Below are 11,638 nucleotides of genomic sequence, written 5' to 3'. Positions count from 1 at the left end.
GCAGAAAAATTAGATGGGGCAGGAGAATAAAAGGGCTTGGACGACTTGCTAAATAACTTGGGACCTCATTTAACGAAATTCCCTCATTAAAGACCCTATCTTCAAATACAGTCACATTCTGAGGTCCCGGGGTGGGGGTGGGGAGTGGCGGTTAGGACTTCAGCATATGAATTTTGGGGAGGGGACACAATTCGGCCCTTAATAGCTCCAGTTGTGCCACCCTGAGTTGTTTTCCTGAACCCCGCCCACATCTTTGTAAATAATAACTCTCAACTTCCCCTTTTGAGTGGACCATTTTTTCCTGTCCAAATTCTGATATAGGAAGGGTCTCCAAAATAGTACACTGCAAAGGGAACCTCAGTCTCAAAAGTTGGTATCCACTATATATCTGCTTTTACTTTCAAGCATTGAAACTAATGTCAACCAACTGCCCTTCTATTCTTAATATTTTATCCAAGAAATCGCTAGAATTCTTTCTCCTTTAAAGGAGAAAGGCCGGGCGTGGTGGCTCACACCTGTAATCCCACCACTCTGGGAGGCCCAGGCGGGTGGATCACCTGAGGTCAGGAGTTCACGTACAGCTTGGCTAACATGGCGAAACCCCGTCTCTACTAAAAATACAAAAATTAGCTGGGCATGGTGGCAGGCGCCTGTAATCCCAGCTACCCGGGAGGCTGAGGCAGGAGAATCGCTCTGGGAGGAGGAGGTTGCAGTGAGCCAACATCGTGCCATTGTACTCCATCCTGGGCGACAAGAGTAAAACTCCGTCTCAAAAACAAAAACAAAAACAAAACAAACAAAAAACCCACTACCACCAACAAAAACAAGTTACATTGTGGGTTGGGGCCTCTGACAGGAGGAATACGATGATGTTATGGAGCATTTCCTAGTCCCCTTTCCGAACCCATTTCCCTATTGTCCGACTTCAGGCTTCCAAGTGAGGACAGCACTTCCCAGGCAGTGACCCGCAGTCACTGCCCTCCCAGAAGACGTCCTCGGGGCCCTGGAAAGTCCACCTTCTCCTAGCGCCGATCCTGAGCTGAGAAGCTCTGTCTGGTACAGCCATCCTGCATCGTGGGCTGCTTCTTTCCCCAGGCGAAGCTCAACTTCCTCCCATTGTTCTGAACCTCTGTGTGGACATCTTCTTTTTCAAACGCTCCACGGTAAAATTGTCGCCTACCTCGAAACCCCGCCTACCTCTGAGATCTGAGGACGGATACTAAACGCTGGACTTAAGGCAATGTACACATGTAAGCAGGCTCTGTAGGCACTCACTCCGCCCAGGCGCGCGCAGGGCGGAGGGGGAACAGAGTAGCAAGACAGCGCTCCATCCTTCCCGTGTTCAGTCGTGCGAGATAACAAGAGAGGTCACAGCCTGGCGACCAAAAGGTGCGGCTAACTCCCCCGCCCAAGCTGACTTTCTCTGCAGGGTTCAAGGTTAATTGTGAGGATTTACATTCGCATGGCACACCCACATCCCCCTCTACGTGGAAATATGTCTTAACTTTCACAACTGCCTTGCTAGCAGGGTATTTTTCGCTAGGGGCGAAGCGTCCTCAGCAAGGCGCCCAGCTGACCGGCAGCGGAGACAGCTTTCTCGCCCTGCTCGCACGCAAGTACAAAGGCGCGGCAGAGCACGTCCCTCCAAACCACGTGGTCTTGCCCGTGCTTAAAAACAAACGCTGAGCCAGGCGCATGCGCCGCGAGCCTCCCCGCACCAGCAGAAGTCGGAGTTGCTGTTGGGGGCGGTGTCTATGGTTGAGCTGAGGGCGCAGGCGCCACGGCCCGTCGAGCTGGGTTCCAAGGCGGCTGGCGGCGGTAGCGTCTCCGTTTCCTTGTGGGCGGCCGCGCGGCCCTGGGTGAGTGTTCGGGGGGCCCGGCCGAATGTCGGGCAGGGGGTGTCGGGGCCCGGCTCAGGCTCCTCGGGCAGCCGCGGCCCCGCGCCTTGGCCTCGCCGTGGTGATTGAGCCTGTCAGCGAGGACGGACTGTAGCGGGTCTTAGGGCCAAGGGCCCGCTTCCGGCGGCCTCACCTGAGACCGGAAGTAGCGTCGCGGAGCTCTAACCTGAGGCGGCAGGAGTCCCTGGCTGGCCGGCGACCCAGCTACTTCTCCGACTTTGTATAAGGCCCCTGCGCGCAGGGTCAGCTGGGTCCTTTTTGATCTCGATTAAAATGCTGGAGCTGTTATTTTAAAGAGAGTCGGGCTAGATGTACGTCCGACGTTTTGGGCGTTGATAGAGTCAAGTTGATAAGAGTGTGGGCGGATGGGGCAGGCCGCCTGTAAATGCTGCTGTTACGTGACTTCCACGCAGCGTCTTAACTGCTGTCATCCTGTGACAGGCAGCCCTCGCTTTTCTCCTCAACTTTTCCCATCATGTTCTTGTTGGTCTGTCTCCTCCAATCCATTATCCGCACAGTTGTCCAGGTGGTCTCTGGCATAAAGTAGGTCATGCCATCATCTCCCTACTTAACAGTTTTCAGAGTCATTCCATTGCACTGGGAGTGGAATCCATGCTCGTGTTTTCCCAGGCCTTGTGTGATCTGGCCCTTGTCTGTCCCCTCTCAGAACTGTGCCTGTGTCCGACCAACCCTCCAAACCAGACCCAGCTCGCCCCTGGCTGCGGGAGCCCCAGTGATGGGGGGAGGACGGTGAAGATACTAGTGTCCCAGATGATTAAGCCTTAGAAGATACTCTGCAAGACTTAGGCCAAGAACGGAGCCCTTCTTTGCTCTTCTTAACTCAGAGTTAAAAATAAAGTAAAAAATTCGGTGTTCCAGCCTTCTTGCATTTTCACAAGTGTATCAGCTCTTTCTAGTCTTAAAAGTTACACACGTTGTTGGGAGGCCGAGGTGGGTGGATCACCTGAGGTCAGGAGTTCGAGACCAGCCTGACCAACATGGTGAAATCCTGTCTTTACTAAATACAAAAAATTAGCCGGGCGTGGTGGCACATGCCTGTAATCCCAGCTAATCGGGAGGCCAAGGCAGGAGAATCGTTTGAACCCAGAAGGCGGAGGTTGCAGTGAGCCTGGCGGAGGCTGGCGGAGCCTGGCGGAGGTTGCACTCCAGCCTGGGCAACTGGAGCGAAATTCCGTCTCAAAAAAAAAAAAAAAAATTACACACGTTGTTTCCTTGCAAGACGTTCACTTTACTTTCGACCTAATTGACTCAGCAGATGTCACTTTATCAGAGAGGCCTCCTTGACCCCACACCTACCTCCACAATTTCAATTTGGTTTCTCTCATTTTGTCGGAAAGCCTTGTACTTTCCTCTTAACAGCAGTCACCACAATTATATTTGTATGTGTGTACATATATATATATAGTTTTTAAATGTCTGTTTTTCCCATGAGACTCTAAGCTCTATGGGGACAGGAATTAGTTAACCTAGTACATTGCCTGGTGTAATTAACTCTCAGTAACTATTTGTTAAATGTATGATTTCTTTCTTTCTTTCTTTCTTTTTTTTTTTTGAGACGGAGTCTTGCCCTCTCGCCCAGGCTGGAGTGCAGTGGTACGATCTCGCTCACTGCGGCCTCCGCCTCCTGGGTTCAAGCGATTCTCCTGCCCCAGCCTCCCGAGTAGATGGGATTACAGGCGCGTGCCTCCATGCCCAGCTAATTTTTGCATTTTTAGTAGAGACGGGGTTTCACCATGTTGGTCAGGCTGGTCTCGAACTTCTGACCTCGTGATCTGCCCGCCTCGGCCTCCCAAAGTGCTGGGATTACAGGCATGAGCCACCGTGCCCGGCAAATGTATGATTTATTTCATTTCTGAAATTCTTTAACCTGATAAGAGCCTTCTGGTTTCCAACTCTCACTTCCAGAAGACTTGGTTTTCTGGCCATTGCCAGATACTAAGTGACTTCTTGACCCCTTTCTCCGATTTCCAGGCCCCGTCTGTTTTTTTTTTTTTTTAAACCTACCCAGCTTGGACCCTGAAGTCAGTTACTTCAGCTACTCTTCTCAGCATCTTCAACCCCATGACCCTTTTGCGCTACCATTTCTGCTCTGAAAACCCTCAATAGTGACATTTCCCCCAGGACTACTAATTACTGAAGGAGGAGATTGTACAGCCCCGGAGATTGTTAGCAGTCTATAGCTTTGCGGGGCTGGGGAGGATCCTCAGGTAGGTCCTCCACAGCAATCATCAGTGTTTGTTCCCTGTCAACTCCCTTTTCTCTTGTATAGGACATTTATTCCAGACTCTTAGTCTTTAGCCCTTGTGCCAACTTTGTCTCCTGACTCAGGAACTGCCCAACTTGCTACTTTGTGGGATATTTTGTCTGTAATCCACTTCAGCTTCCCTCCTCTCCACCTGCAAATTTAGATCTGTGAGGAATCCTCCTTCTGCCAGAGTCCGAGAAAGATGTGTTGTGCCTCCTGTTCATTTCTGCTTGCTACCTTCCACTTCTGCTGTCTCTTTTGGTACACCTTTCTGGGTTATCTCCTCTGTCTCCCTCCAGCCATTATGTGCTCTAGTTTTTCTTGCCCTAGTTCTCTCCCCACCCCCAACAAATCCATTATTACTTTATCACTGTAGCTGTCTCCCTGCCACAGGCAAGCTCTTTAAAGGACAGGCCACTCTCTTGTGGCCTCCATTTCCTCATCCACTCCTTACACACCAACTACATTTCAACCACTACAGTCTGGTTTTTGGCCCTATCGCTCCACTGAAACTTTTTAATTTTTTTGAGACAGAGTTTCACTCTTGTTGCCCAGGCTGCAGTGCTGTGGTGCGATCTCAGCTCGCTACAACCTCTGCCTCCCGGGTTCAAGCGATTCTCGTGCCTCAGCCTCCTGAGTAGCTGGGATTACAGGCATGCACCACCACGCCTGGCTAATTTTTGTATTTTAGTAGAGATGGGGTTTCACCATGTTGGGTCAGGCTGGTCACGAACTCCTGACCTCAGGTGATCCACCCGCCTTGGCCTCCCAAAGTGCTGGGATTACAGGTGTGAGCCACCAAGCCTGGCCTGAAACTTCTTTTACCAAGGTAAATGGTGACCCATTAGTATCCAAATTCACTCAACCTTTTCTAATTCACTGGACCCTCTTCCTCCTTTTTTATTATTAGAAGTTTTCCCCAAACTTCTTTATTTTTAAATTTGTCTTTGCACTACAATACTGTTGCTTTTTGATACTATTTTACAGAAATAGAAAAATGGTTACTTAATATTTTTGGTTGAATTGGCATCCTTTTTTCTTAAAAAGAAATCCTCGTGTGTACAAATAAGAAAAATGAAAACAGAATTGTTAACTGCCAGCTAGGACAGAGACTCTGAGCTGGAATCCTGCTCCCTCTGTTGGAAAGTGAGGTGAGCTGAGCCTTCCTCTTGAAAATAATCAGCAGGCCCCAAAAGGAGGAACTTTCTCACTGTGTTGTTCACTTTTTAACCTTTCCAATGTTAGCCTCCTCATACCCTCCAAAATGACTTTGGGTACCTGTCAGAGCCTTGGGAACCCTGGAACTGCTCACTCTGCTGATGTGTCCACGTGTCACCCAGACTTTCCCTTGAGCTCAGATTTGCATTTCTGACTGCATGCTGCACATGGTACTGATTACATGTAAGCTGCTTGCCAGTCCTGCTTCCTATCTGCTTCCTTTTTGAGAGTCTCATTTTTTGTGACTGAATTCACTGGTGACTCATTTGTCCAGACCAAACTTTTAGCTCTGAACCTCACTTCCTTTCAGCAGATATTGAGCACCTCCTATATATCAGACCATGCATGGCCCATGTGTTCAAATCTCAGTTCCTCCGTGATATTTCTTGGGCCCCAGACACCATATATAGTTCCCTTGATGCTCGTGTGACCTCTTGTCCGTGTCCCGGGCTAGCTGACCTGCCCTGCTCTGTTGTTAACTGACATGCTGCTGCTCCAGTGGATAGCCACTCGGGTGTAGAAGATGCTGAATTCTTTGTATCCCAGTGTTTTTTGCTGGGCTTATTTTACTTAATAAGGGATGAGTGGGGCCCATTGAGGTAACTTGTCATTTAACAGAAAAGTTACAGTGCTCAAAGAAATCTTATTCACAGTTAAACAAAAAGCAAGACTGATTTTTGGTTATCGTGTTGCTTTTTAATATATTTATTAGATGTGATAGTTGTACAGGTAATATAGTGAATATATTCTCCTTAAAGCAGCAGTTCCTGAGTATGTGGAGTACAATGTAAACATTCCCCCTTATTTTTCCCTGTGCTTTCTCTTCCCTCTCCTGACTTGCAGGCTTAGTTTGTATCCTGCCAGATCATTCTGTGTGCAGGATACATACTTTTTTCAACATAAGTGTGTTTATACCATGACTTTTTTCACTTAACATGGCTTTTATATCAGTACTACAGAATATACTTAGTAGTTACATTAAACTATTAAAAATGTGCTGCACTAAACATCCTTGTACCTGTGTGTGACTAGTTCTCTGGAATAAATACCTAGAATTGCTTGACAAAGGTCATGTGCATTTAATTTAATAGATATTGCTAAGTTGTCCCCCCAAAGGGCTTTACTAATTTATATTCTCAGCAGCACTGTGAGGGGGGATCCTTCTCCTTGTCTCTATTGGATTTATCAGGCTTTGAATTCTTGCTAACTTGATGGGGGAGAAATTATACTGTGTATTAAATGGAGTGTTTTTTTTTTTTGAGATTGAGTCTCACTCTGTTGCCTATGCTGGAATGCAGTGGTGAGATCTCAGTTCACTGCAACCTCCACCTCGTGGGTTCAAGTGATTCTCCTGCTTCAGCCTGCCGAGTGTCTGGGATTACAGGTGCTCACCATCATGCCTAGCCAATGATTGTATTTTTAGTAGAGACCGTGTTTCACCATGTTTGCCAGGCTGGTGTCAAACTCCTGACCTTAAGTGATCTGCCCACCTCAGCCTCCCGAAGTGTTGGGATTACAGACGTGAGCCATCGTGCCCAGCCTATTTTTGAGAATATTTTAATTAATCTTTTAAAAAAACTTTAAATTTACAGGGTCTTGCTCTTTTGCCCAGGCTAGAGTGCAGTTGTGCAATCATGGCTCATTGCAGCCTCCATCTCCCAGGCTCAAGTGATCCTCCTGCCTCAGCCCCTTGAGTAACTGGGACTATAGGTGCACATCACCAGGCCTGGCTAATGTTTTAAATTTTTAGTAGAGACAAGGTCTCATTATCTTTCCCAGGCTGGTCTCGAAGTCCTGAGCTTGCTGTGTTTCCCTGGCTGGTCTCTATCCTCCCGCTTTGGCCTCCCAAAGTGCTGGGATTACAGGACTGAGCCACGTGCCTGGCCTAATTAATCTTCTGAGCTTCTGATTTGTTCTGATTTGCTCCTGTTTACTGGATAGGTGTTTAGCCTAGGAGTTTCTAGTCTCAGATTCACATAGAAGCTCTTTCCTAACATCACTGTTCCTATGCATTACAGTTGATCTTGCCACTATAATATAAATCATTTGTGTCATAATGAAATGAAGATGCTAACTTGGAAAACAGCAGCCAAATGACTTCAGCTGTTTTGAGGAATATTCCATGGCCATCACCCCAGGATTTTGGTGGCTGGCTTTCTTAGCTGGCTGCCTAAATGTTCTTTGTTGATGATACTACATTTCTTTTTCTGGTTAATTTTTCTTATTTATTATCAGAACTCAAGAAGATACACTGTTTGTCCCTTTTTAGTAAATTAATACTTGGAAACTTGAATTTATATAGTTGGAAGATTATTACTTGATCTTTTGAGAAATCAGTCTGCTCTAATTATAAAATATTTAAGAACTACAATGAATTCTATATAACGAAAAGGCTTATAAATTTTTTTTTTCTTTTAGATAGTCTGTAGAGAATGCCAAATGAGGGAATCCCCCACTCAAGTCAATCTCAGGAGCAAGACTGTTTACAGAGTCAGCCTGTCAGTAATAATGAAGAAATGGCAATCAAGCAAGAAAGTGGTGGTGATGGGGAGATGGAGGAGTACCTGCCCTTTTGTTCCGTGGGTGACGGGCTGTCCACCTCTGCTGTGGGGTGCGCATCAGCAGCTCCGAGGAGAGGGCCAGCCCTGCTGCACATCGACCGACATCAGATCCAGGCGGTAGAGCCTAGCGCCCAGGCCCTTGAGCTGCAGGGTTTGGGTGTGGACGTCTATGACCAGGACGTGCTGGAACAGGGTGTGCTTCAGCAGGTGGACAATGCCATCCATGAGGCCAGCCGTGGCTCCCAGCTCGCTGACGTGGAGAAGGAGTATCGGTCGGTCCTGGATGACCTCACGTGAGTGCAGCCCATCTTCTTTCTTTCAAAGCTGTGGTAAAACATGACAGGGATATTCAGGTAATGGAGAGTTCTAGTATTCCAGAAGTTTAGGAGATGTGTAGAACCTTTTATTTGGAGGACAGAGTCAATAAGGGCAGTCCTCAGCCTCATCTTTGAGCCCCAGCCCTTCCCCTTAAGAGTGGCATTGTACATGGTAGTTAGAGTCTCCGTCCAGCTCGTGAAAGCCAATTGCATGCATAATGTCCAGAAGAGAAGGACTGTTCACCAGCATGTGCACAAAGTGATCTCAGGAGAGAGTGCACCTAAAATTTGGGTGTTTCCTATTCGAGATGCCAGGAATACATTGCGCCCCCTTCACGTTTTTCTCTGTGCGGTAGCTTCTTTCTAGCTTGCTGTCCCCAAACTTAGTGTTCAGTCCTTGGGCAATTTTTCAGATTTGCATTTCTAGAAATAATGAAGACTCCCTGGTTTTCTTTTCTTCCATCCTTGTTTTGACTCTGGAAATGGAGATTTTATTTGTGTCTTAGAGAGGGAGAAGACTTGAGCTGTTTTGAGCATAGCACGTTAATGGGGAAGAAGGGGAGGCTGTGGACCTGAGCAAGGGTAGGAGGTGAGGACAGGAGACGGGAAGTGGGAGGGGTTGAGCTCACTTATCATTGCTGCTTGGCCCCTTTTGAGCAGTGTTCTGGGCAGTGTCAGGTAAGCAAGAAAGTAGGCGAGGGCTGAACGGGATAGAGGATGGAGCAGTGTCACGGAGGATAGCTGGGGAGGGTGGAGTGTGGAGCTGTCATGAATGTGGCTGTTGGTACTTCAGAGACATGTTTTCTGCTAACCATTCCCTGGTGTGTTCTTTTGGCCTCCTCAGGAGCAGGTGCTCGTTCATGGTTATAGTCTGAGTGTTGAGGACCTCAACTCTTTATAATGATACTTTTACATTTGATCTTGGAATGTGTCCTCTTTCTCCAGAGGTGACAGAGGAGAGTTGTGGGGTCTCCATGCAGAGTGATGCTAGATGGCTGGTGGCATGTGGTGTCTCAGCCAGTAATATGCATTGTTTATCCTGTAATCCACAGAGGATACAAACAGCAGATTACACAAGCATCAAGAAGATTGAATTTGTGTTTTGAAAATTGGAAGCTAGAATTCTATGGTGTCTATTTTAGGAATAATTTATTTTAAATTGATTTGTTTTCTTTGCACCACAAAGTTTAATGCTGTAGTAAGTGAATCTTCCATTTATGTAGAAGAAAAATATTGTCGCAGATGTGCGATTTATATAAGAAAATGTTTAAGCATTTTTAGGATGCTTCCACACTTTGGAAGGCTTCCGTAACGGGCTTAAAAAACCCATGTATGCATTTTTTCATGTAAAAGGACAACTTATTGCACATTGTTCTAGCATAGTGTGTTGAATAAAGTAGGCACTTAAATAATGCTTGTAGAATGAATGAAGCAGCTTACAAATGGGAACGAGCTGATCTAAATCAGCTAGACTAGCAGTCATCTGAAACCTCTAATGATCCTACAAGTTTTATTTGTGGCCAATAAGGGTATGTATTCTGGTTTAGTTTCCTTTATCTTTTAGTTAATAAGAAGTAAAAGGGACATGTTTTTAGCATTTTTCTCTTTATATTATGCTATAAAAATGTTATCAGAGTGGAAAATAGACAATTTATCTTATTTTTCAGGTCATGTACGACATCCCTAAGGCAAATCAATAAAATTATTGAACAGCTTAGCCCTCAAGCTGCCACCAGCAGAGACATCAACAGGAAACTAGATTCTGTAAAACGACAGAAGTATAATAAGGTGATTCAGAATAATATATTCAGTATTGCATTTTTGAAAAAGTCATCATTTAGGGGCACTTAATTTAGGAAGTATTTTAAAAAGTGCTTATAAGATGTGAAGCAAATACTCATAATTACAATAGAGAAATTTTGGGTTTCTTTTGTATGTTTAATCTTTCTGCTGTTTCCCTTTAAAATCCCATTCTATTGCATTTAAAAAAACACACATACATAGACACACACATCCATACGTATACAGTTGCTCCTTGATTTACAACAGGGTTACATCCCAACAAACCCATCGTAAATTGAAAATATTGTTAGTAAAAAATGCATTAAATACCCTGAAAAACCTATCTTAAAGTCAAAATATTGTAAGTCAAACCATAGTTAAGTCCAGAGGCTCCTTCCTCAGTTTATAATGGGGTTATGCCCTGATAAACCCATCACAAAGTTGAAAAATTGCAAGTCAGACCATGATAAGTTGGAGACCATCTGTGTATTTGATAAAAGTTCCTTTTTGGTGTTGCTTGCCTCACTTGGGTGCACTTCGCTAGTTTTCCTGCATCACCATTTCTTTGGCCTGGCTTAGGGTCACACTGGCCTCAGTCTCCTGGTCTCGTGTGAACTCTTTTCTGCTTAGCCCTTGCTTCCTCTGATTATCTCCACTCTGTTTCTTGGCGGTGCAGCCGTTGACCTTCACACACCTTTGCTGACTGTTGCGAGAGCTTGGCCCTTCATCCCACCTTGGGTGTTACAGTCAGCACCCAGCCACACTGGGGTTGTACTTAGCTTTGGAAAACTTAAGGGTAGGGAATATTTGTTACTTAGGATATTATTTTTATGAAGTTTGAAACTTTTTTTAAGGATTTATGTACAGCTGTGTGAGGTCTGAAACGTTTTTTAGGATTTATGTACCCCTTTGTGAAAATCCATTGCAATAGATAGGAATGACTAGTTGTAACCATTTCAGTTCTGTCATCCCAACTTGTGCTTACAGTCGATTCACTGCAGTGAGTAGAGTCCTTGCATCTTTTCTTTAAGCTCTCCAGGGGCAGGGCTGTGCATTGACTCAGTTCACGTGGCCCTCCTTTTATTATACTTTCCACTCACCCGTCTGTTACCTGCACTACCCCATCTTCTCTCACTTGCTTCCAGAATAGCAGCCCAAAGGTCAAAGCTAGCAGTTGCCCAAGGCAGGTGGGTCCTCCCAAATCAGAGAGAGGACATCTGGTCTCTTGTGGGAGCATGTGAAATTGATGTGCAGAGACCTTCTTGGGCTTCTAGTGGGCTGGAATTTCAAGGGTGTAGAGCATCAAACTTGAGACCACTTCAGGTCCTAGTCTAACTTAATTATGCATTCTTGTCTTTAGCAGCTCTTTAATGGTTAGAGGTAGACTATTCAGAGGCAAAGTGCTTTAAACAGAATGTTGCTGAGAGAAAGACTGAGAAAAAACAAACTGCAAGTCATTGCAGTGTGGCATTTATGTTCAGGATTTCCCCTTGTCCCACACTCATATTTGAAGTTGAAACATTCTTGACCTTGGAAAGATGAACCATGTACCACAGGCCCAGTTCATTGGGCCTCCCCAATGAAGCCCAAGGGCAC

General features: G+C 45.8%; 1 protein-coding gene across 9 annotated transcripts in view; it reads left to right on the top strand.

The window, feature by feature from the left end:
* The first annotated feature begins 441 nt into the window (after positions 1 to 441).
* The window catches only part of LOC100442808 (chimeric ERCC6-PGBD3 protein), an 84,154-nt gene continuing 72,957 nt past the window's right edge, over positions 442 to 11,638 (top strand). For 3 of the 9 annotated variants that reach the window (XM_063727562.1, XM_024253937.3, XM_054522319.2), the window contains exons 1-3: positions 442 to 1,859; positions 7,805 to 8,236; positions 9,928 to 10,048. In XM_063727562.1, coding sequence (XP_063583632.1) covers positions 7,815 to 8,236; positions 9,928 to 10,048 — 543 coding nt within the window. In that variant the 5' untranslated portion in view covers positions 442 to 1,859; positions 7,805 to 7,814. Of the gene's footprint in view, positions 1,860 to 6,649; positions 6,767 to 7,800; positions 8,237 to 9,927; positions 10,049 to 11,638 lie in introns of those variants that run through there. The other 6 variants (XM_054522318.2, XM_024253936.3, XM_024253939.3 and 3 more) reach the window with 2 other exon arrangements.

This window comes from Pongo abelii, chromosome 8, assembly GCF_028885655.2.
Source record: "Pongo abelii isolate AG06213 chromosome 8, NHGRI_mPonAbe1-v2.0_pri, whole genome shotgun sequence".
NCBI lineage: Eukaryota > Metazoa > Chordata > Mammalia > Primates > Hominidae > Pongo > Pongo abelii.
This window is presented reverse-complemented; position numbering and strand designations above follow the sequence as displayed.